The sequence below is a fragment of the Corvus cornix genome, chromosome 4 (genome assembly GCF_000738735.6).
Source record: "Corvus cornix cornix isolate S_Up_H32 chromosome 4, ASM73873v5, whole genome shotgun sequence".
NCBI classification, from domain to species: Eukaryota; Metazoa; Chordata; class Aves; order Passeriformes; family Corvidae; genus Corvus; species Corvus cornix.
The window spans coordinates 23,234,330-23,260,888 of NC_046334.1; the positions used below are offsets into that span (position 1 = coordinate 23,234,330).

The 26,559-nt window shown below is 36.9% G+C and overlaps 1 protein-coding gene across 18 annotated transcripts in view; it reads right to left on the bottom strand.

Annotated features, from left to right (window-relative positions):
- Nucleotides 1-26,559, bottom strand: part of RAPGEF2 (Rap guanine nucleotide exchange factor 2) — a 186,418-nt gene that overhangs the window by 15,103 nt on the left and 144,756 nt on the right. For 10 of the 18 annotated variants that reach the window (XM_039550561.1, XM_039550563.1, XM_039550566.1 and 7 more), the window contains 16 exons: nucleotides 23,956-24,133; nucleotides 22,102-22,238; nucleotides 21,423-21,581; nucleotides 19,636-19,788; nucleotides 19,096-19,260; nucleotides 16,069-16,176; nucleotides 15,774-15,977; nucleotides 15,559-15,667; nucleotides 13,090-13,336; nucleotides 11,996-12,007; nucleotides 8,585-8,742; nucleotides 3,895-4,135; nucleotides 3,257-3,640; nucleotides 1,464-1,675; nucleotides 1,260-1,383; nucleotides 616-639 (listed from right to left, as the gene is read on the bottom strand). In XM_039550561.1, the coding sequence (XP_039406495.1) occupies nucleotides 616-639; nucleotides 1,260-1,383; nucleotides 1,464-1,675; nucleotides 3,257-3,640; nucleotides 3,895-4,135; nucleotides 8,585-8,742; nucleotides 11,996-12,007; nucleotides 13,090-13,336; nucleotides 15,559-15,667; nucleotides 15,774-15,977; nucleotides 16,069-16,176; nucleotides 19,096-19,260; nucleotides 19,636-19,788; nucleotides 21,423-21,581; nucleotides 22,102-22,238; nucleotides 23,956-24,133 (2,615 nt within the window). The remainder of the gene's footprint in view (nucleotides 1-615; nucleotides 640-1,259; nucleotides 1,384-1,463; nucleotides 1,676-3,256; nucleotides 3,641-3,894; nucleotides 4,136-8,584; nucleotides 8,743-11,995; nucleotides 12,008-13,089; nucleotides 13,337-15,558; nucleotides 15,668-15,773; nucleotides 15,978-16,068; nucleotides 16,177-19,095; nucleotides 19,261-19,635; nucleotides 19,789-21,422; nucleotides 21,582-22,101; nucleotides 22,239-23,955; nucleotides 24,134-26,559) is intronic. The other 8 variants (XM_039550565.1, XM_039550564.1, XM_010411855.3 and 5 more) reach the window with 3 other exon arrangements.

The following is a 26,559-nucleotide window of genomic DNA, read 5'->3' on the forward strand; positions in this document are numbered from 1 at the left end:
ATGTTTTAAATCAGACTGTATACAAAATGGAGAGCTCAGTTTCACAGAATAGAACTTCTTTGTAACTTGCAAGACTGAAGACACTTTTGTTAAATAAAATGATCAGCTAGTTCATGATGAAATAAATGTCATGCACATTTCAATGTATGTATACCTATATGAAAGCTATGCATTGGTCCTGAATTGTTAAGGTAAAAATGATGGCTAATTGTAATATGAAAGTAAGTTAGTCAAGCAGATACTGTAAGTTTTAACTTTTGTATTTGATTGTGATAATTGCTTAATAGGTATAAGGAAATTAACAGCTATTTTCAGCTGTTGCAACCTTGTCATTTTGTAATTTCTCTTTGACTGAAAGTCACTTCCTTTAGCAACTTAATTTGGAGGTGGGGGAGAACACCCCACTTCTACCTACGACCACTTAAAAATAATTTACACGTTCTGTGCTTTAATCTCAAATCAAAAGCACTCCTAGATTAAAATGTATTGTCAGTAAAAAAGGGTTAACAAAAGAAAAAATGTCAAAGCACCAGAAAATTAAAGGTAGCAAGTAGGAAACAATGCAAATGGTAAAGGAAGAATGAATGTCTGTGTGTGTTGTCTCCAACCACTTACCCCAAACTCCTCCATTTCTTCTTCCTGCAAGTGAGAGCCAGGAAGAATAAAGCATGGGTTTAAGAAGAGACAGAGAAAGATCACAAGCTCAGAAAGAAAAAGACCAGACCTCAGGACAAGCAGTTCTGGAAGCCCACAGACATTAAAAAGAACCTTGTCTCAGGCATACAACCAGATATTACAAACTCTTCTAGCTCAAATTAAGAAAAAGAGTATGCAATAAGCTTGTCAAATATGAAGCCGAAGAGCATTCACTCCATGTTTTCTAATACGAGTAGCTGACACTGCTTCAGATACATTACCACTTCTACTAAACCAAAATTATAAGGCTGGTACCCACCCATCAATGTTCCAATAGAGTAATAGGTATGTTTACAAGACAGTTTCTCTCCCTCCCTCCCACTGATAGAATCTCATTTTTATGAAGTAACCATCAACTATGGAATAGTAAGAAACATTTTAGAATATATCAGTAACCACAAACTGTAATTTTTTCTCCAGTTTTGGACCACCACATCATGCTGGTAAATTGCTAACACGAAAAATCCATACTTCTCCAATAGAAGGGGCACATAAAAGCCCCTCTTGCTGACACCTAGCCTTCTCCCAGCTGGGGTAAGCTCTGCTTGGTACAACACACTTACCTTGTTCTAAACATTAGAGCAGGATCCATGTTCACAGACGCCATGCGACCCACATGGCGTATCTCCTTCGCAATCATCCGCAGCTTCTCAAAATTCACCAGGCCCTCCACTTTAGAATCATTTCCTACAACCAACAGCATCAGTGATTAGGCAGGAAAGTTACTTTTCCTTAGCTAGTAAAAGATGATGTACTTCTGTTTTTACCTTCATGAAGGAATGTAAGGTCTTTTTTGATGACAGGAAACAGGGGGATAATAGGGGGCTGTAGGTTTTGGCTGTTAAGGACATTACGGTATTTCGCCATATTCCTAGATGGATCAAACAAGTCCTGCAGATCTTGAAACAGTTTTTCATACTTGCTTGGAAGTTTTTCCCAAGTAGTTCGGAGCCTTGCAACTGGTGCCAAATTCAGGCCGCTTGAAACAGAAAAAAGTGCAAAAAAAGTTGAAGAACAAGAGAAAGAAAACAAAAATCCTAGAATAGACCATGTTAAATTTTGTATGGTAGAAATACCATGTAGACAGAATATCTTGACACAACAGTGTCAATAAAGTAACAGAAATTAAAAAACTTCTTTTTGCCAGTATGTATTACAGACTAATTAAGATCATTTTTATGAAAGCTATAAAAACTGGAGATACCTACACGATGTAACCGTAAACAGATAAAAGTTACACTTGGATGAGTAATTAAACCTTACAGAGAGTATGTATTTGTTACTTTAGAACCACATCTGAGTTTGATAAGAGTATCATAATCTAACTACCTCAGGATCACCACTTACACTTCCAGATTAACAAACTGGTGGAAAAACCATCTTCCACCTACATGAGGATGGTTCAGGGGGTTACAGCACATTGACCCACCTTCTTTCTGCAATACTCCATCTGACTTTGTTCTTTCTAGATGAAATTCTGTAACATTCTCTACACCCGAGGTTAGTCTCAAGCTTGTAGCTGGTACAAACCCCATTTTTTCCCCTGTAATGACATTGCCTGTCTTGCTGTTAATTTCTACCTGTGGGAAACTGCTACCTAGAATCTTTCCTTCACTCAAGTTTTTCCTAGCAGACAGGCTGCTTTTAGTTCTCATTGAGACTGGTTGAAATAGTTGAACGAAATCTCAATATTTTGATGTCTGAGAGATGCTGACTGATCATCAGCATGGATCCTTGACTTTGGAACTTGCCCCATTTGCTGAAGAGTATTCAAACCTACTCGTCTTCAGGAAAAGTGTCACATTCAATCTGTTGACTGAATGTCAAGACAGTGATGACAAGAGCTTGTGTCAAAGACAGTGATAACATTGTCAGTTTAATGCAAGTTACTCAAGCTTTTTCATAATAGACAGTATAGGGGGATTGTTTGTTTTTGTTTGGGTTTTAAAAAATGTGTATAAATACAGAAATTAGAGTTTTCTCTCTTTCTTCTCATTCCAAAACTAAGAATAATCTTCTGAGATTTTCAGTACATTTTAAAATTCTTAGTAAAAGATCTTTATTTACAGACTATTATGGTATCACAGTCTGTTATTGAATATTATCAGAGTTCCATGCAAGAAACTGCTGATACAAAAAAAACCAAAGGCAACATATCATGGCAGAATGAATTCAAGACACTGGGCAGTATGTATAAAAATAATCTGCTTTGGGGGAATTAACCCATTCATTTGCTACAATTGTGTGGTTTTCCTGTATATACCTGCTGGTTTTTTTTGGTCTCTGTCTTTAAATAACTGCAGTAGTTTCTCTAGTGCCATGTTCACCTTGCCACACTATCTTGAGCAGTAAGTACATAACAGAAGCATTCCAAATAATATTTCACCAAACATTTCAGATTATAGAAAACTTCAGAATACAGAAAATGCCCTCCTTCGCAGATTGCTAAGTGTTGATGTTAGCAGTATTAACTGGTTTGCTCTATTAATTACATTTTTTTAGACTAACATAAGTAAGACTTTGCTTTTTATTTAGAAATAAAATTATTAGTGGGCAATACCTAATAATGGCAAACATCGAGTTGAAGTTCTTGCATTCTCTGCAGTGTAGTGCTATCTTAATGAAATGCTTAATGATCTTCATCCTTTTCAGCTGGTTGGTTTCTCTTAGAATCTCAGAAGCCACCCAGAATGTTTCTTGATTTATCACTTCTTCAAACCTCTTTAGATTAGTGCAGCCTGTTTTTGACTTGAGTTTAAACAAGTCATCTATGTATTCTGTGGGTTCGATATTACGGAACAGCTCAAAGTTTCTCATGGAGAGTTGGGTAGCCACCTCAACAGTACTGAGCTGTAGGAGGGAAATTTGGCTTTCCCTTAGTAATTCTTGAGCATCTTCATCTGAACAAAGAGTTTCTGTTTCCATGTTGTTCTTCAGGTAATACCTGTAAAAAAAAAAAAAAAATTCAAGAAAAGACACTAGATACAATACACCTGATTAGTGCTGAAAGTTACAGCAATGATCCCCTTGGAATCTGAGAACAAAATGAACTTCACCAGGCCTTTGTATTAATGAGAAGTTGCATAAGCAGCAGTGTGTTGCAAAGAAACAGAACATAAATAATGAAGTAACACTCCTTTAACAAGATTTTGACTTAATAAAGTGGCACGAACAGCTTTAGCTCAGTCTCCATCTTACCTGCCACTCAGCTGTATCCTGTCAGCAAGCTTGGATAGCTGGTCAGGAAGCCTCCTTTGCTTGATGACACCCTCAGGTGTGACAGAGACTTCGCACAGTGAATATGCATCAGGGGTTGCAGTGAGAGCAAATTCCCTGATGGCCTGGATGACCACTTCCTTTGCTGTTGTGTCCTTACTGATCATGATGTAGCGGCTCTGCTGGTCTGCCTTGAAAACCCGCAGAACTTGGTCTGGTAAATCTGGAAAAAAATTACATGCAAATTATGCACTTTAGTAAGCAAAGAAAAATAAAAACTTAATGGTGTAAGAACAAGCAAGTCACACTGAGTTTAATTATTAGTGTTATCAGTTTTTACTTCAGTAAAAGCTAGTTCTATTAACATCCAAGAAAAGAAGTTAGTTAGGCTATAGATGGAGCAAGCCACAAAAATATGTTAACATTTTCAAAGTTTGGACAAACTAATGAGCAATCTGATTTTCACAGTTGTTGAGTCCTGAAAAATTCTGTTTAAGTCTGAGAAAAATCCAGGACACTAAACGATACTATCCTATACAATGACACATAAGACGTTTAAGCAAAGAGGTGATAAGAGTGTCAAGCTCCTTAAGGGTATTTCGAAGAAAATAGATTCATTTACTTAACTCTGACACTCAACCAACTTCCCCCACACAAAGGGAAGGCACATAATGTAAGTGGCTAGGAAGATGCCTGTGTAATAGCCAGCGTGCGTGTGTACACAACTGAAGTGCAGTAGTATTCATGCATCCAGGTATTCAATTATCACAAATACTCGGTCATCGGTACATTTAGATCATAGTAATAAATCAGTCAGTAACAGAATGGAAACTTTGCTCTTTATTTCTCTGTGCCAGTACTTTAGTAATTAAGAACTAAAGCAGCAGGGTGAAAAAAACCTTCACAAATATTCAAGTTCTAAACATATTCCTGTTTCAAGTGACTGATGACATGAAACTTACAGTGAACTGTTTTTTAGGAATTCTGGAAAACTACCAGACTAACACTCACTTTTATGTTTCCCTAAGCTATATGGAGATCCCAAATCCACACATATTTTCTTATTTCCACGCATATATTGAAATCCAGACCCACTGATCAACTGAATTTTGGTTGTTATCACTGTATTATTAGAAAAAAACCCAAAAAAGATAAATGAAATTATACAGCTATCCACCACCGGGTTTTTTAACATCGGGTATTTTTAACTGACAAGTATTTCAATTAATTTAATTTCTTCCCTCTGTTACAAATAAGTTTTTCTAGTTTTGTGAGTCATGACATCTAGCAATTTTTCTTTGTTTCTTTCTTAAAAATAATTAATTTTTTAAATCAAAGAGGTCATACAAGCAATAAAATATATAATAATAGCCTTCTAAATGAAGGCTTCTGAAATTGCTATCATAAAAAAAATACTAAAAAAAACAGCTGCCAAATGAAAACATTCACTTTGATACAACTACAGGTTTTTTGACAAGACCTGAATGTGCATAACATGTATTCCATTTACTACAGAAAGATCTATTCAGCAGCAAAAATCTTGTAACAAAAGAACAAAACTTAACACCTCCCCACTGCTCGTGCATGTTTCCAAAATGACAATTTGGAAAGCATCAAGATAAATCTCTCTCATATGAGTGCATTTACATGCCACAAAGGCTTTTAAGGCTTAAATATATTATTTTACAAATTTCATGCAACTAAACCTGTAAATTTAAGCTCACAGTAGTTTTTCTGCAGCTTGAGAAGCACTAATACCAAAACACACTAGAACTGTGTGATTACATCATCAGTTATACATAAAGGATATCACTACAGGCCAGTTTTTAGCCCTTCCTAAGCATTTGAGTCAAATGTACAAATACTTTAAAACAAGCAAGACAATTTTGCCTTTTATCACTAACTCTACACTGACCCATCTTCCTTCAGTAATTAGTTGAAGAGGGATACAGAGCAGAATATTTTCTGAAATATTTTCTACATTTTTTGAAATCTGGAGGAAGGCAGATGCCAAAGACACAGCCTTTCAGAGATGTTATTAAAAACCACACCCTTCTCTAGATCTTGCTGCCTCTTGCTGTTACAGAAATACCTGCCACTCAAAGAAATGCTATGAAGTTGGGAAGCTCCTGTAAACAATACCCAGGTGAAAAATTATTTAATTGTTCCGAGAAATAAAGCATTTTGTGCAACAAGAAAATAACCTGCTCTGCTGGATCAATGAAATCAATATGAGGAAATGCAGAGGGCAGCAAATAGAGGAGTCCCATCTTTGCACTGCATTTTACCACCCAGTTCCTCACGATGCCTACCTATCAGAGCTGGGAGCAAAAGCTCAACACAGAATACAGAGACGTCTGCCAGCAAGTGAAATGATTACGGCTATAGCAATGGTAGCAAGTAATTCAGCCCAATAATTTTTAAATAAAACACTTGAAGAGAATCGTAATCACCCCCCTTCACTGCTTTTCAAAAAAGGAAACTGGAGTGGCAGGCTGAAGAATGCAATGCTGTATGATAGGAATCTATTCCCTTAGAAAGATTGTGAGGGGAAAAAAAAAATACCAGTGACTGGCAGTTCATCATTACTCTATTATTTTGACTTCAAATCAAATAGCAAAGGCAGCACAAGAAAAGAGAAATCAAAGTGCTATTGAACATTTAAAAATAAACCTTTAAAAGTATATTTGAGACAGCCTGAACCAATCAGAAGAGAAACTAAAATGACTCCTTGCAGATTTCAAGCTGTTCACACTTTCTCCTCAAAGACTACTCTTCTAAAAGGAGCAAGTTGTTTTATTTTCTATCCTGAGGGATATTTCTCCAAGCCTCAAAGGACAGCTGCTCTACCACTTTCTCTTCCTCCTCCAGTGCATTCAATTTCTTGCAATCTGCCTCCATTTCCATCTTTAATTTAGACCAAGATAGTAAAAGGAATTAAAATTGCAGGCTTTAATTTTTTCCAAGTCTTGAAATATATAGAGGTATAATTCAACTCTTCTATCTACAATGCAACCATCTCTAAAGCCCTTAAGGTATATGTTTTTCATTTCAGACTCCCTTTTCCTTCCTTTCCACACAGGAAAAAAAATTTTGCCTGAGAATTACTTTAAAAATATTCAGTGTGTGGATATTCAGGCAAATTCAAGCAAAGAAAAAAATTTTTTTTTTTTTTCAAATGAGGAAGAAATGCATTTTCTACAAAGACATAGAAAAACTATTAAAACATTGGGGCAATGGCATTATGTCATATTGATCTCCTTTCCTCAATGCAAAATGCAAACAGTTGAACCTTACTCATTTATTAAGCTTCTCTGAACTCCATCTGTGACTGAAAGGTCTTTAGGCCTGCCATGGCTTTGCTTGTCATGGAAGTTTGTTTGAGCTGTGTGAGTCAGCAATGCCCACAGCCCTGGAAGCTGGCCAGCTGCTGCACTTGGCATTAGGGGCACACTGATTACCTAGAACTGTCTGGCCTGGGTAAGTGGCAAGATAGAGAATCGAATTGTCACCCATTTATAAAAAGAGTCCTGATGAAAAGCTAGAAGAGTATCTTCAAGGTGTTGGACACTAGTCATTAGATAAAATACAAAAAAATATCAATCTTCCAAGTCTCTGAGGATCAAGCTTAGACACTGGGGCAAAAACCACAAACTAACCTCTTGCAGACTCCTCTAGCTCTAAAAAACCTAAGATGAAGTAAGTAATGCTCAATATAAGTTTCAAGCACAATGGTTACACCAACTTGGCCAGTGTGCAGGCTGATACTTAAGCACCGTCCATTCAGGTAATGTTTGAAATCCCTCAGACTTAGGAGGGCACTGAATTTTCAGTTCTACTTTTGAGAAATTCTCTGAAGATTAGACTAAAATAACCAATTCTCTGCAGAGCTACCATCACCATATCCTCCTCCAGCAGCTATATTTTAATAGCAAAGATTGGGATACTTAACTCAGGAAAGGTTTCCCACTAAGAACCTTCCTGGAGCCAGATAAGAGCCCAAATCCCAACCCTACCAGGAGCTCCAGCTAAACCCTTCTTATAAGATAAGGCTCTCAAGTTTCTCATACTCTCCTCCTATTTCTCCCTCGCTCACCCCTGTGCTTTGATCCTCTCTAAATGTGTTCGTTTTTTATCTACTTCAGAAAGGGATTTTATATTCAAAGAATTTGGCATACAGCTGTAGGGCAGGGTGACTAACAAGAAACTCTGAAACTCTGTCCCTTACAAATGTAGTACAAATTATGTAAGTCTGTTCAGAAAAAGACAGAAATACATGTCTTGTGTCCCAGTCCAACATCCTTTCCCTTTACTATAAGCTAATGATCTGCTATGCCATTTGAAAATATTGCAGTCATGTAAACAATGATCAATCGAGGCAAATTATAAAATATCAAGCAAAACAGGTTTTTACTGACCAAGAATATTCAATCAGTAAGAAGCACTCTGTACACAGCATACTTAAAAATCAGACATCTATTATATGTGGGTAAAGTATATTGTAGCAAATGTAATAAATCCTAATGCATGAATACATGGCTAATTTGTGTGTGACAGCAAACAGTTAATAAAAACTCACATGCCTGTTCAGACTCTACAAATCCACACAAAAACCCTGAACTATGAAAGGAAATAAAAAGGTCAAGAACAACAACAAAAAAAGGATCCTTACCTGGAGTAGTATTAAAGTCTAAGATGCGGTGATGAGACTGCAGTAGATCGGGATTACTGGATGACAGGGTTCCACTGACAGGTAAAGCAGGAGGAATGTGCTTTGTTTGCCTCAGTCCCACAATGCTGTCATCCTGAGACTGGCCAATTCCAATGTCACTGCATCCAGAAAGAATTAAAATTAGGACTTGCAGACATTCAGAGCTTGGCTATACTAGAGGGATTCAGGGATGTCTCTATTGCTACATTTTCGTACTTTGAATTGTTAATACAGCAACTGCTATTTAGAAGTCAAAGTTCTCCAGACAACAGGACTTGCTTTGTCAACAGTCCACTCAATAGAGTGACTCAGTTTGCCTGCTCACAGTGCCAGAAGATCCTCACCATGAAGCTCTGAAGAGCTGCTAGGCTCCTTATTTTTTAATGATTTTGGCCAAGATGTTTGTTCAAAAGGTGGTACACACCTCATCATTACTGCACCACCCCATCACCTAAACTTCGAGTAGTACTGCTGCCCCTTAAGTGCTGTTTTCAGGCCTAAACTTCATAGATTTTCTACCCCATCACAGACAGGATCTGCAACCTGTGATATATTGTAGCTATACTGTATAAGATCTTTCAACAGACAGATAAGACAGGATCATTTCTGATCATTTGGTTTTCCCACCCTGTATCACTTCTCTGAGTTTCTCTTCACTCCGTGTGACTGAAGCGATGCCAGGTAAGGCTAAGCTAAACGCTTGGGTGCTATCAGTATCCTCTCCAAAGTACCTGACAGCTGTAAATAAAGTGTTCTGTGATAAAGGTGAAGGGTTTTGTCCATTAAATTGTATAAGGCAGAGTCCCAAAGTAGGTCAGTAGTGCTAGATGGATCAGAGACAGAGCTATCATCATATTATAGCAGGCACTGATTTGCTTATTGCTTTTGAGTTCAAAATAAAGTGAAGCAGTGCAACTGCTACAGGATGTAGAGCTGGAGACAGCCATTGAACTTTTCTCTAAATATACAGATCAAAATCATTAATAAAATACTCAGAGGGCGTAAAATGTTGAATAGTAGTCATTATAGAAAATGCAAAGCATTAAAAATGTAGCAAGTATAGGCGAGGCCTTTCTAAAAGCCAAGCACATCTAAATCTGTATCTACACATTTAAGTAAAGCATAAACCAGAATTCAGACTTCACTGCAAATGTTACAATTAAGTCTAGTAAATTAAATGATGCAACACAAACGACCACTTGTACCCTAACGTTGGGCACTTAAGCCTTTGTCTAGTGCTCTATCCATCCTCAGAAAACCTAAACAGAAGTAACAAAGGGCTAGATAATTACCCTGATAGCTGTTACAGCACCAATAGCCAGCCATTCGTGCTTACCAATGAATAACTTTACACAGCACACTCTTGTACCACTTCTTTAAGTGCTATGAATTGAACAGTAGCCTGGAAAGCTAGAATGGTATCTGAGCACTTAAGACACATTTTTGATTATATGAACACAACTGCTTTTGAGAGGGCAATGTATGGTACCTCTCTATGTTGTGTTTGGTTTTTCTCATTGTTTTGTTTTTAAAAAACAAGATAACTCTGTATTGCCAAAATACTTTTATGAAGTGTAAACCTCAAGCCATGAGAGTGACAGAAACACTCAAGTCCACTGAAAAAAGTTATTGGATTCTCTCAATCAGAAATTAAGGTGAATCTGAATATTTGTAATTTTGTACTTCCATATCAAGCACAAAATACTGTGACAAGCAGTGATGACCTACTCAGCACACAGCACTTTCAGCTAAGCCAACAAGCAAGTCTCTCACTACAACCAAAAGAATTGCCAGCAATCAATATCACGTCTTTCAAGTAGGAGCCACCACACATTAAAAATAAGAAAGTAAACAAAAAAGCCAGCAGCCCTTGTACCTCAAAATACTTTCAGGCAGTTCTAAACTACCATATACCAGATTACATAAGTGTGCCAACAACAGTATTTTCTCTAAATTCAAATCAAATGAAGACAATGTGATTCATTAATAGTTTTCCTTGCATTATGCATTCCTTTTGCAGTTTGTCAGTTTTATATAATCTTATACCTATCCTGTGCGTCATGACTGAAGCAGCTTCAGTAAAGTGGATCAACTCTGAAAATGTTAGGTTTAAAAGAAAAAAAGTGACTAAAATTGTGCTCAATTTTAAGTATTCATATAAGAAATTGGAAAGCATTTACTTTACACTCCGTTTACCCTACTTAAATTGGAATCTGAGTGATTTCTAACTTATGCAAACAAGTAATGAACCCTAAATATATCAGATAGAAAGATCAACACCAAAAAAATCCAGGTCCCATGAAGAACTACTGTTAGGTAAAATATTTTATCATGCCAATGAAAGGAGATTGTGGTTTTAAGGAAACAGCATTTCTATTGCTTTCTGTATGTACCTGCCATGCAGGGAGATAGCACATTAACTAAGTTTCCTGCTGAATGACAAACAGGGTAGAAGGGATAGTGAAATGACAGAAGTATCTGAATGCGTCTTCCCTCAGAACACAAAATCCTGTGCATGACACTGCAGGGCTGCAGAGGGGAGAGACAGGGGCTGCTGCTTGGTCCGGGATGCTGTGCTATGGACCAGGCAGAACTTTACAAGAGAGGGAGGTGGGGATGGTGTTTAATCCTTTTTTGGAGCAACTGAGCCTACAGACAACAAAACTACTCTGCATCAGAAAAGTAAACAAAGAGCTCCAGAGGAAGCTGTACCCAGAAGAACCCTTCAAGAGACGTCTTACAGACAGTGAAGAGAAGGAGATTTCCCCAGAGGTGCAGAGGAAATGGTGCTGTTTGCTCAGTTTGGGAATTTATTTGACTTTGGACTAAACAGCAAGACTGAAGGAAGGCATTATCTCCTGCTCAAACTGATTCATCTTTGATACTGATTTAATGTCTCATGAAGCAGACAAGCTCCCTCTAAGAGCGGCCTCCTTCGTTTAAAGATTGGTTTTGTCTGAGTACACCCTCGAGGCATTGGAGACTTCTTCAGGCTTCACACTCAAAAAACAGTGGACAGTTTCACCTCTTAAGCCAGCTGAGTCATGAAGTCCTTAAATGCCTACTTTAACTCATGAGTAAATCAGCTTTTTCACCCCTCTTGATTTTTTATATGCAAAAACATGAGACTAGGTAAAGTCCCTTAATATATGTGATGCTAGTAATTATGAGGAAGAATGAGATTGATGCTTCTACACAATAGGGGAAAGAAAAGCACAAACACCAAAGCCTACAGCTACAGATCTCTATGGAGAAACTGCAGACAAAAACAACTGCATGCCAACAGGCTTTGCAGACAAATTGCTATATATAACACATAAAGTACAGCTAGCAAAAAGACAATAAAATAGGTCAAGCTTTTCTGAATCTTACCCAAAGAGGTCCCTGCACAAAAAAAAAGTGTAAAAATGAAAGAAAATAAAGGAAAAAGAGAAAAAACATGAAAATTTTATGCAAATGCTACAAACCACAGTGACCAATGCAGAAAATCAGACCTAACTGCACAGCTCATCAGAGGAACAAATATGCAAGACCAGTGAAATAAAGGAAAACATGCTAAAGACAAACAACAAAAAAAAGAGGATTTACAGATTCTCCTCTACTGAAAGGTATTGCCATCAATTTAAGAAACATCCATTATTTGGATATAATAATTTATATTAATTTAATCTTCCTATTACTAACATTCTATATATAATGTTTCAGAACAATTTTCATTTAGTAGGCAATATCTAACATTAGTTAAGCAAACTTTTTTTAAGTAATATCAAGAAAAAAAAACCCTGCATTTTTAGCACAAGTATCTATCAATTTACATGGAATAGTTTCTTCATTAGTGGGACATAGGAAAGAAAAATGCAAGAGAGAACACTGATCACACAACTACCCTCCACAATGCATTCTCCTCCCATCGATACCATCTGCGCCTTGGCCAAGAACCAGGCTCCCATAGTATCATATAAAATTCACTCTTCTATTGTTGCCAGCAATTCTCAGAACTCTATTTCTAAAATGTGTTCATAGAAAAAAAGCTATCAGATAGCATATTTTGCTTTCATTAAAAAAAAAAAAAACAACAACACAATTCTACCAAAGAACCCAAGTTAAAATTTTAACCTCACTCTCCCCTACAGCAGTACACAAAAATTCTTGTAGACCACTGGAATGTGGATACATTGCAATCATTGCTCATACCAACTCTTTGCAAGTAATCTGCTTGCAGAATTATTGGTATTGGTGTCATTTCTTTATCTGTAAGAAAAAAATTACATCCAAACTAATGTCAGGAGCTGCACTGTTAGCAGCCCGTGCTTGTTCAAATATCCAGACCGTTTTTTTCTGGTATTTGTTTCAGATGTAAGTATGATTTGTATTAATAAATAAAAAAGTATAATTACATACTCTAAGTTCATTAGAAATTCTTATAATTTAATGCAGAGGAAATATTTAGGAGGAAATAAACTCACTTGTATGGTTTCTGAGGCAGAATACTGATTCGAGTCTTGTCAAGTATCTTCTTTAACTTATTTCTTCCCCCAACTGTGTTGGCTTTACTTTTCTTATTCACTTTTTCTAATCCTATTACCTGCTCCACATCAACAGCAAGGTCAGGGATGGAATAACGACTCGCCTTTTTAATATCACCTATTTTAGGCAGGTGGGGAGCACCATTTCTTTTTTCCTCTGACAACCGTGTTAAGAGTTCTTTAAAAACTGCACGAGACAGGAAAAGGGAGGGAAGAAAAAGGACAAAAATGTAAAAGAAAGCTCTGTGCAACAGACCAGTTTAATATCAACCATAAAAAAAAAAATTAGGATATTCTGTCAATTCCAGTATTAATTTAGGTATTAGACTTTAAGAACATTTTTTCTTTCAAAAATGACATTCTTTTTCTGCAGTACGAATCACAAAACCAGTTAATTGGCCCAGCCTACAACAGAACTACACAAGTGCCCACATGGTTGCATGGATGGTATCAACAGAAGGAATTTGACTTTTCAGCCTAAGGACAAAAGTTTCTGCAGAATAGCAGCATGTATAAAAAGAGCAAGTTAGACAGATGTGAGATAGAAAAATACAAATGAGAAGGAAGGCTTAAACAGACTGACAGCAAGAAAAGCTCTCTGATGAACAAGAAATTATCAGCAACAGGATCAAAAAAATCAGAGGGGAAACCACAACAAAGTCATAAGGAAAATATAACAAAGCAGAGACTACTGAGACACCTTGGATGTTTGACAGGGCCATTGAATCCATCTGCCAGAAATACCAAAAAGCCACTCATTCTCCCTCAGCTCCCTGGCAAAGAGTAATCTCTGAGGCGAAATATCTGATAAATTTGTAAATTAGTTCTTCTACTACAACCTTGAGCCTCAAAAAAAGCCGATATACTTAAATAAATCAAACAAAACTGAACTGGAGAGCAAGTCATGTATTCTGAGTGTTAGAGGAACTCTCCATACAAAAACGGAAAAATCCTCTGATGAGTTGATTTGTAATAATAAATGAAAAGTGATAATTAAAACTAAGGAATTGTAGAAAAACATAGGAACAAAGGCAACTAACTAAGGATGTGTATTAGGGGCTATGTTTTACTGTTATTTATTAATTTTTGTCCTTAATGTTCTCTAATATCCAGAGGTACAACAAATTACCAAGAGACTTCAAAAGCTTGAAATAAGACACATGAAAGTGGAGGAGAGTAATTCCAGCCAATAACTGTACTCTGGAATACGACTTGGAGGCTCGAGAGAAAAATTAAATACAGATAAGAAGATGCTGTTGAAAAAAGGAAACTTTCCTTTTTGTATTTGTGGAGAAGGAATGCTGCAGGCAATACACAGAAAGTAACTGCTTTGAGACTGTACTGTAATCTGGTTTCAGTATTTGCCCTGGAGCCATAAGATAGATAAAAAAATTAGAAAAACACAACTTCTGAAGAAAGGAAGAAATCAGGTTTAATCTTTAACATAGTAAATCAACACGTGAGATTCAAACACCCAGTGTGAGAAGGATGGTTACAGAACTTACACATAGAGAAACAAGAACATCCTGCTAAAGAAGCAGACACAGATATATTAGGAAATGTCTTAATTATTAGAAACAATTGAAATATTAAAATCTTTACCGCAAAGCAAAATAAAATAAAATTTAAAAAAAAAATTTTAAAAAAGTCATTTAAAAAAAAATCTCCAGGAAACAGATTTGACCAATGACTTTTGGAAATAACCTGGGCAAATTAACTCTTCAGTTAGTGCAGTGATGTGCTGCAGTAACATTCTGCCCTACTTACCTGTGATGAAGAACCTGATCCTGAAAGAGACACTCAGGGAGCACATCCCTAAATTGTATAAGTAATCCAAGTATCCAGTGGTAAAAAAATCAGACCAAACCCCCAATCTATTCATTACTTACAATGCTAATTGAGGTCCTGAGCTGCATGGAGACTTTTCCATGCCTACTTTAGTACTTGTTAGAGGGAAAAATGCAGAGAACAGATACAGAGGGTACCAAGAATCTTTTCACCTAGCTGGCAGGAAAGGTTGTAACAGCCTTGAGCCCTCAGAGGGCTGAAAAACTACAAGTAAATTCAGCAGACAGAATAAGACCACTGATCAGCTGAAATGCCTGAAGAGGCTTCTTTCTTGAGAGAGAACTAAATGTATACAAGCATGTTTTTTAAGTTTGAGCTACATGGTCACAGTAGTTGCTCTTAATCCAGAAACATACCCTTGGTGAGAGGGAAGTCACTTCATCTAAGTCCTTTCTCATAAATTTTTCTTTGCAATTATGAACCAAGATATTTTAGGACCTTCAAGTTTCCTTTTTATATTCTCTCCAGTACAAAAGAGTTTCAAACAAAACTATTTTAAGCTTTTAAAAAAGTAATTTAGGTCTCCATTAAAACTAGAAACAACAGGGCAGGCAAACTTACCAAATAAATTGGTTTTCACAGTGATAGACAGATGAGTGTTATTTCTAAGGATTTCCATGGCTTTTGTCAGCTGAATGTTTTCAAAGTTTTGACCATTCACTTCCAATATCTAAAATTCAAACAAGTAACGTTATTTTCATGTAGTGAAGAGAAAGGAAACAAAAAAAAAAAGGGGGGGGGAGGGTAGTGGAGGGACACATTTTAAAACTACATACCTGGTCTCCACGTTTCAAGCCTGCTTCTGTAGCTTTGCTACCAAAATCTACACTGTCAACAAAGATTCCAAATCCCTTTTCTGACCCTCCCAGCAAGATAAAAGGCAAAGGGGCTTCTCGAGATGGCTTTGTTAAGGTTATCAATCTTCGTTTAGCTTTAGCAGCACAAGCAATATTTAACAGCCTCAAATGTCCACCCATTTTCTACAAGAGAAAAGCATAGCAAGTTATATATAACAACAGCCTGGCTATTCCCTGTCATCCCAAATTGTCAGAAAAAAACCCTCACTCTTACCTCCCTCTCCAAATTGTTCTCAAATTCTTCCAGGAATCGAGTCATAGCAGGATCTCCTTCAAAATCATTGAAGTGATTGTTCACCCACAACAATACTACCCGTGTAACCTGAAAATTAATCAATATTATAAATATTTTGCTGGAATACTCAGAACAACACTTTTGCCAAGTCTTTTAAAAATACTGTTCCTTAAAGGCCCTGTAAATTTCCACTGGAATCTTAAATAATATATCTACATACATCCAAATAAAACTTCATTAATATGCAATTTATCAGGAGTATAGGAAAAAAAAAAGTATTAAAATTGTTTTCACTTGTATAAGCAATTGTATGCTGTAATTCATAATGAACACTGTCAGTCAGAAAACACTGGCTGCATCGAATTTGATTAAGTAGGGAATAGTGCACACACATAGAAGGCAACAAGGTGGATCCATTTGTGACTTATAACAATTTCCTGTTCATGTATATTTCCAAATCTGCTTAGTTCTTCAAGCACATGATCACAAAGCTTACAATACAGCTTAATATTGGCTCTTGAATCTCATAAATCTTTAGATGTACCACCAAGAACTTCATTTGGCAGTTACCTCTATAAAGACCTACTGTATGTTCAGTGAGGTAGGAAAAACAAGGTATTGCAAGAAGCAGCAGAGGTTTTACAGCAAAAACATGTGATTCCTTTCCTTAGAGTCAATCTTTCCATTTACTCCTCCTTTTTTCCCTCCACTGGCTACTCCCCCCAAGCAATTATGATAATCAGGTTGAGAAGAATCTTAGCTGGTATTTTACAGTTTGTTAGGAAAAAACTCTAAAGGAATACTATTACTACTAATGAAGATAAAGCCACAAAATAAGAGCTGCATTTTTTAAAACTATATGCTTTTACTACAGTATTCTTTCTTTTAGTATGTGATTTGACCTGGAATATCAGCAGCACTTGTCCTGACAAAACAAAAGAGTTTTGGTGTCTTGAATTAATATTGATTCACGCTACTTTTTAGAAGCTGCTGAATCCAAAATGGTTGAGCCACTCAATGCTACCTCTAAAAATACAGTTGCATCTCTTCTTTTATGCTGGGAAAGTAAATCAGTAGGCATAAATCTCTAAACATTTCAAAACCTAGAGCTTAAGAACAAAGTCTCACATAAATTTTAATCAGCTAGCGCTAACCCCTGTCCTTTCTTGTGTTTGCACAAAATCTAAACCTCTACAGCCTCACATGTTAAAGGTCTGACACCAGGCATGCAAAACCAACCCCTGCCACCCTCACAGTTTCTAAGTACTTTTCCTTTTACCCCAGAAAAGCAAACGAATTCAAAAGAATTGCTGAAATTAACGAACAAACTAATCAAGCACTTCAGAACTCCTCAAGTTCAGATTCTAACTGAAGGCAACTAGCCAGCTCTATGTGCTGCAGCTCCCAGCCACAGGAACATACTTGAGATTTTTGCACCTTTGAAATTGAAGATGAACTTCATTCCTGTTCAACAGCTCTAATATTTTTCATTACTGTGGATGACATTGGAAGATCTAGACAATGTCTGGTTAAATTTAGGGTAATTGCAGATTATTACAATTGTCTGGGAAGCTGCAAGCCATACCATGCAATGTATTTTAAACCTCTGCAGAAACAGCTTCACTTATCAATGCTGCTTTTAAAGTTGGGACTTACTCATCTACACCCAAAGGACACTGAGCTGGGAAGAGTTGAACACTGACTTCCAGAGGAATGCCATTACTTGTGTCACAAATCAGGAACAGCATTAAAAGAGGATTGAAGCTGTGAAATTAAGTAACCTGCTGCTGGGCAAAATCATCACTAAGGCTGGATGTCCACTGTCCCACTCTGAATACTCCTGAGTACTGATCATCCCCAGGAAGTTTTATTCACCCCTTTCACTCTCCTCACTGCCTATCAGCCCCCAATACAAAACAGCCAAAATCCTCCAGATTCCTTATTCCCTACTTGGTTATCTCCACTTATCCCAAGCTGTTGTCTGCCTCTTGCCTTTCTGTCAGTGCTACTGGAGGTCAGAAAAGGTTGGTTATTGAGGCAGCAGAACAAAGAGCTGTTCTGTGTTCAGACTGATACAAGTAACTGTGCTGGTTCACGCTTTTAGAGGCTGAGGGGATTGTCCATTGGAGGACAAGCAACATAAATTTAAAGATGAACTCCAATATTATAGCTGTGAACAGTATTAGCTGCAAAACCTATCCTCTGTCAAATATAAGATCCTTCCTTCAAGGCACAGCTATATTAACATTTCTGGAAGAAATACCCAGATTTAAATGAAAGCTGAAAACCAAATTTCTCTTTCACTGTACTAATATAATTCCCTTGGCTTCAAATTTACAAAAAGAAAAGGGCATCTGGAAATTTTTAGTAACTTTTTTACATACTAAAAAGTTGCACACAAGAGAAAATAAAGCAATACAGTTTGAGGCACGATAAAGCCTCAATAGACAGTGTGCCAAAACTGGATATGCCTTATGCTTCCATCATGGACATTTTGTTTAGGGAAGAGGATATTTGACTGCTTGTGTTTGGGTTGGGCTTGGTAGCTTTTTTTTTAATGCTACATAAACCACAACAGATTCTTAACAATGCATGAATTTTCTAGTCTCTTTTAAAAAAAATCACAACATGTTTGCCAAGTTGAATTAACTAGTACTATGTACAGAAAACACGGAACTTAGTTATATGCTCAAACTTGAAGACACAATAAAATTCTACTGAATTACATGAAACAAAAATACTCACTATTAGAAAAAAGCTTTCTGTATACCTGCAAGCAACTAAGTTAAGTTGTAAAAACACAGCAAGGTAAAACATGGGCAATTTACCTTGTCTGAACACATTAATATTGAATAAAATATGGAAAAATATGTTCTTAGTTTTAGCCATATATTCTGCAATTAAAATGTTACCAGCTATTTGTGTCTTATTCAATTTAGTCATAATTGATTCTTATTAGCTTATATTTCAATGCAAATGGTAGCAGTACATAATTCAGATTTTCACCTTATCCCTGAGGCTGGGGTCATTGAACCACTCCAACAACTTCTTGCCCACTTCCATTGGGCTGGAAAGAAAGGTCCTATACGTCAACAGGAAGTCTTCTATAAATGTTGGGTCTACTACAGAGTGCTCTTCCACCAAATGCATTGTTAACCTTTCAGCTGTTCCCTATTGAAAACAAAAAATTGAAAAAAATCATAGTTATTAACACAGATTTTCAACACACGCAAATTTGTTTTCTTGTAACATACTGAAGACTCATGACGCTAGAAAGAATACTGTCATCCATTAAATGATGAGCTAAGCAAACATAACAGCTTGACCATTGTGATAAGAAATGTAAAAAATTATCTAATTTATCTCTATAGAAATTACCCAGTTGTTGACATGCATAACTGTGAAGAAAATCTAGAAATATTAACAGTCCATTTTCAAATATTTATTTCTACAATAGATACCTCAACTAATCCTGGACCTAACTTGCCAACTGAAGAGGTTTACAGAACGCAGACTTCTACAAGAGACTCTCTGCTTTCCTTTTACCTTGATGACAATGTGACCTTTCCTTGTTCCAGTGCGGTCGAGCTCCCTGTGCTCCTTCACCATCACAATCTCCCCCTCCTCTTCCACCTTCTGCATGTTCTTTTCCACTTGGTTGAGGATGCGGCAATAATCTTGCTGGGCTATACAAACAAACTGGAAAGAATCATCGCGCACCAGTATTAAAAGGTAAAATCTGCAGAAAAGCATTAAGACTTAAGGTGCAAGTACTCTATTGACAGACAAGATAAAGTAGCCCCTCAACCTGCAGTGAGTCAGATTTGTCTTTCCACAGTTCAGCTGCAGCAAGCAGATGAACAGACAAGCACAGTACTGGCACTACAATCCTGCACTTAGAGGAGACCAAGATCCATCAGAGCAATATGATTTAGTATTCTCAGCCATTTTCGTGCAGCTGCTTTGACCTCCCCGCTGCTGGAGATGAAGCTCAGTGTCCTAGGCAGTCCTTTTTTCTTACATGCCAGCTTTTTTGAGGTGTTTAGAAGGGGTAGAAGATTGAAGTGAAAACCTAGCTTTTATTTTTTGTGACTACTGTTTTGGTAAATAATCTTCATTTTTTATAGCTATTATTATTGAAGTCAATTATTAAGAAAACTAACATTTATTCAGTTAATGAGTGCAGGCACACAGAAACAAATTACTTCTAGATTAAAGCATATAGCAGGAAAATTATTTTCTGCAATCTTCAGTTCAGCCAAGGGTAAGTGCAAGAATAAGTATCTTACAAATACTCCTGATACCTACAGTATGCAAACATAATCAAGACCAAACATAACAAACTAGAAAAAGACAACATTGTACACAAATTGTTATACCTTTGTCTCTTTTGGGGGGCAAGATTGAACTGTCTTATTATATGAATTTAGATATTTAACTGAGAGCAAGTAGTGTTTCTTCTGATTGAAAAGTTGTTAAATCCTTGTGTACGTACTTAGGAGAAAGGCAAAAGAATCAGAGACAGTATTTTCTCTTTAAATTCATTTACACACCATTTCTTTTTTCCAGCAGTAGCTGAAACAGAAGTCCCACAGTTTGGATTTGCTGAAAACATTACCCTAACAAGAAACCATTTATGCACATTTTGGAAGTTAGATGGGCAAGCTAAAGCAGGTGACTCTATTACACATTTACACCTCTTTCAGAGGTCATCTACTTGAAGCTAATTAGCCATTAGGACCAAGCAAAATGCTTAATTCACCCAAGGCTCCGCTATGGGAATAAGGAAATAGGAACCACATACCCAGATTCAGCCAGTAGTTTTATGCTATGAAAAGCATTCTTTACATCTGACTGCTTATATTACAGCAAACATCAAGCCTTTTTCCTTGAAAGGTCAGATTAGCCAAAATTAGATTTTTCACTCAAACCATGGGAGATAGAGTTTGTATTACTCTGATATTCAGTAGCTGAGTTGAGCAAAGAAGAATGGCTATTTGCTACAGAAGTAAAAGAGCCTGTAATGGCTAATGGGCCTTGAGATCCTACTAAGGAACACTGGAAGCAATGGATGCATGGAAGAGGCTGACGGCCCTCCCACTCTGGAAAAAGCATGTAGACAAACATCTTCATCCAAAATAATATCTTTATCCAGATAAAGATAACTCTATTTCCCAGACTGTGGGTATGCAGGAGCCATACTGCCCAACTATGGTCCAGGGCTACCCACTGGAGATTTTACATATATTCAATTTAAAATAAAACTGGGTCTCATTATTGAGTTGCACTACACCTGTGTGGGTGTGAATGTGCATGCATCACAGACACTCTACCTGGCAGTCATCCACTTTGGTTCTCATCACTCCTTTCATATATTCCTTTTCCATGGTGGGGGAAACACCAAAACTGTTCCCCATGCACAATATCTCTGTTCTTCCATCAGGGTATGTCACCTCCACAGAGCCATTCAAAATGACTGACCAGGAATCCAGCTACAAATCAAACATTGCAGGACACATGAAGACCAAATCACTTAATTTTGCAATAGCATACTATATAAATACAACTCTCACAATTGTCCTAAAGCAAAAGTTATTTTTTAGCACCTCTTAAAAAAAATTACATGCTGGTTTTCCTTCAATGTACAGCTATTTCCAGCTGAAGAAAACTGGGATATTAAGCTTATCTTTAATATTAAGAGGTAATGTAAGACTGTGAAAAAAAAATAAAGAAAGTTTTAAAACAGCACTTGAACACTGAAATAAACTCCTCACATGAGTTCAAATAGGCAGGAAGCATATTGTACAGTACAAAGAATGTTTTCTTTTGTTTCTGCTGCTTAAGAAATGTGTGAGTGCTTAAACAAAAGCTTTCAGAAAATCCAGAACAAAAAGAGGCTTTATTTACCTGAATGTTGCTTTTTTTTTTTTTTAAGTAACAAAAGAGGACCTTAACCATGTGGAATCTGGGATGTTTGGTATAATAGGAGAGTCAAAAGCAACTTCTACTGACCTCTTCCCCATCGTTTAGTACAATAGTTCCTGCTCTCTCCACAACTGCAAACACCATTACAGCACAGAGCTCTCTCCTCACTGACATTGTCATGTTGGCAAAAGCAGGCAATTGATGCATGAATTCCAGTAGTTGTTCTGAAGGAGAAAAAGCCCACTGAGTCATGCATGTCAAAACAACAAAGCACAGTAAAGACAGTTCTTCAGCAAGATGCCTGAGGCTGCCTAAGCTAAAATGCTACACAATCGTTTCTGTATACTAATAAATCATGTACAGTGGCCTGTTTTAATTACTGGGTATTTTGTAGACACAGACTGGCTGGTCATATCATCAATAGAAACCCTGCAAAGTAAAAGTCAGCATAATGGAAGAATTGTAATGTAACCAAGAGCTCTGAATACAACCAATGATACTTGTAATACTCCAGTCACGGCAATAATTTCATGATGACTAGAACAGGACTGTGTAAAACACAGCAAGACAAATTTCACAAAACTGAGCAAGTTGTTTGGTAAAGCCATCCCCTCGTAGGCTAGGCTTAACAGTAAATTGTACCTGATCATTGTCTGGTGGTTTCACAAAGTTCCTCTCAGGTGAACCAGACAGGATTATTGTCTTAAAGACAATACTGACTACTGCTGCTCTGTCTTCAACATGCACTGGAGCTGCGCTTGTACTCAACAGTGACCTTCCTGTATTTTCATTTTTTATACTGTTCATAACTACAGAACTCAATTTTAGCAGTCCTGCCAAGTGATTATACGCCCAAAATCATTTTTGCATCCAGTTTGATCTAAAATGTCCACTGAAAGAGTTCAATAGGACCCCATCTTTTGCCTAATTTTTAATTTACTCTGAATCACAGAAAGGTCATGATTAAAAGGGACTGGCAGAAGTCATCTGGTCAAACCTGCCTGCTCAAGCAGAGCCACCTACAGCCAGCTGCCCAGGAACATATCCAAACATCTTTTGAATATCTTCAAGGAGGAATGCTAACACCTCTCTCAGCAACCTCTCCCAGTGCTCAGTCACAGTAAAAAAAAAAGCCTTTCCTTGTGCTCTTATGGAGCCTCCCATGTTTTAGTTTGTGCCCTTTGTCCTCTCACTGGGCAGCACTGAGAAGACTCTGGCTCCATCATCTTTATACCCTCACCCCAGGGTATCTGTACACCTTAATGAGAACCCCTGAGTCTTCTCCAGGCTGAACAGCTTCTCCAAGCTCTCTTAGACCTCCCTCACATAAGAGATGCTCTACTCCCTTAATCATCTGATAATCAACCTTAATCACCATTTAGTCATACTTCAGTAAAATAAAAATACCTCACCCAGTGAAACAGATTAGATTAAAATTTCGATTCTAGTTCTGCTTTGCTTTCAATGTATTTACTTGTATGGTAACATAGCAAATTAGTTTGATTAGATGCACATTTACATTAAGGTTTTTAAGGCTCCAATATTTACCACAAATGTCAAGTCACAATGTCACAACTGACAATTAAAAATATACTGTGAGAAGCAGAGTTGACATCAATGTTGACTTTGCCAAGGTTCTGTCTGTTTTGCAGTTTTCAGTGACGTTTTCTTCATAAACCTGTTCTGATATCAATTAGAAGCTGAAGCTGGAGATCAAAAGGGCCAGCAAGTAATAGGTTTCACCCATATTATGTGTGTTTTCCTCTTCTTCTTTGGCTGTTACTTGTTCACTTTACGTATATATTTAAAAAACAATAATAATAAACACTAAACTTGCCAACTACAAAGGCCAATGATTAAAATAAAACTGCAAGATCAAAAAGTAAATTTTTGGAGGTGAAGAACATGTTTGACAGTATTTTACTACATCACAATACTTACCAATGTCATCATCTGTTCTGTCTATTGGGTCTTTCTCCAAGCAGTCTCTAACAATATCCCTACTCATCAAAGGATCCGACGCCCTTTCAATGTCTTCTTCATCATCATCATCCTCAGAATCCACTGCTGTCTCTGGCAATCCACTAAGATCCATATCACCAGCCTCACTTTCTGTAGCCTAATTAATGTATAAACAATTAAAAAACATTCAAATGTGTTCTTTACTGCTGCAGTTTTCTGGTTAGATGTACAGAGATTAATTCTGTTATTTAGCAGATTACTCAAATTTATTCAATATTTTTATATTGCTTTTTTCTTTATACATCATTTTAAAACAACTAACAATTGATCAATCCAAACTCACTGTGTTTAAATAGGATTTTTAACATTTATTTCAATCAGTCACACACGCAAAGGATTCAACAGACATTATTTAATCTGTGGGTCTTGGGGGGATTGAAAGCTGTTACAGTTCAAGCAACAATGTCTTGGACTGTTAGCTGAATATAATTTTTTCAATAGAGAGTTCATTTGACAATTTCTGTGCTCACCCCAACTTTACATTTTCAGACACTTAGGAAAGCAATATAATTTTAAACAGACAGTTTGGGGAAATAAGAATAGCATCAAAATGCTACAGGAATTTTGCTATCTCTCAGTCACCTAGGATTGTATTTTTCTTTTACAATTCCAGTACATAGTTAAATATGGCTTTCATTTGCTGATAAACTGCCTAAGAACTTACAGACGCAGAAAAAACACAAAGTCATTGCTTAAACACCACAGATGGACTACCCAGAATATCTGTCAAACTTAACCTCCTTTAAATTGTATTAAAATGAATGAAAACATAGTCCAGATATAGCTTGAGGTCATTAGTATAGCACCTAAAGGTAAATATATTCTAATGATTCAGTTTGAAGACCAGAGACTTAATAAATCCCACAAACACTTGTCTATCACGGATGATACGGCTGCTTTTTCTCAGAACCTGATTTAATACCACAGCAGCTGCCAAGGCTCAGCCATGACAATTTTTAAGGAAATGCAAGACTCTAATGAGCAAATTTTAAGCCTTGGCTTGAGAAATCCAGCTTCACAGGCCTTAAGGGGGTGGTCGGTTTCTGAGACCCTGGAAGCACACAATGCATTCACGTCTACTTTAAATATAGTACATGGGACAAACACACCTACTAAAGCTTGTTTCATCAATCTTTCCCAAGCTGGTAAAAAGCCCACAAAACTAGGTCACTCTCTAAACACAGAGAAGGTAAGAGAAATTGCTTTGGTAATTTTGTAGAATCATCTCCCCTCCCCTGTTCCTGCCTCCCTATCTATGGCTGACATCTGTTACTTTAATGCTACTATACACAGCCACCTCATGAACAGCAGCATATGGCTGGAGAGGGATCAGGGCAGCTAGTGAGAGTCTTAAATGCTTCTGTCCTACAGCACAACACAAGCTTAGTAACTGGGCCTTGTTAATATAAAAAGCATGATAACAGCATCTATGCAATATTCAAATTATTCTCACTTTGTGGTTCTGGGTTGGGGTTTATTGTGTTGTTGTTGATTTTAGGGGTTTTGTGGCTTTTTTGAGTTTGCTTTTGTCAAGAAAAAATTTTAACCACGATAAGGAAAGATGTTACTGGCATAGAAACAAATCCCAAAAATGATAGCACAGATAGCAATATTTTTATTACCAGTCTTACTGTGTTTAACATGCATGTTCCCTGTGATACATTTGAAACAGCTGCTGTAACTACTCTTTCAAAATAGCCTTCATCAAAAGTGACTGGTGGAAAAATTAGTGGCGATGAGTCAGTAGACACACATCTTATGACACCAATCTGTCAGAATCTGAAGTCTCCAACAGTGACAATTCCAGCGACAGTGGGACTGATTCACAGTCAATTTTGCAAACCTTCCCATTACTAACAACTGCCCCTCCTACCTGCCCAGATTAAGCTCTCTCAAAAGCACATTAGCAAAATGAATGCAGGACTCAATTTAGTCACACAATGCTAACACAGATGAGAAATTTCCATCTATTGTACAAAATCTGATTATCAAAAGATAAGTTATTTTACTGTCTTAAAGCAATAAAACAAAACTAGAAAACTCTTGAAGCTCTATTATCAAGAAGAGTTGATGTTATTTAAAACAGATTTTCACATTGAACTCAATGTAACTTTGTACTCAGAAAACACTTTACAAATACTACTAAAGGCTACAGGATTTCCCAAAGATGATCACTTTTTACACTTGCTGGAAGTTTTTTTTGACAACTGAAGTTATTGGTGGATGGAAAGCAACTATTTCTAACTTCCTATCAAAAAATCCAAACCATTGCAACAAAGAAGCTCAGCATTGAATGCAACAATCCACAAAGTAATAAGAAGGTTTGTTAATTTAGGACACCTTTAAAACCTCTTTTGAGGAAAAAAATACATTTTTTCAAACAACTCATGATCATGCAAAAGATAGCAAAGAAAGAGAAATGTAGCCTTTCTGCATGACAAACAAAACAAAAACCAAAGCAAACACCCAGACGAACAAACACAACCAAAAAGCAAACCAGAAAATCAAGAAAACCTCATCCCA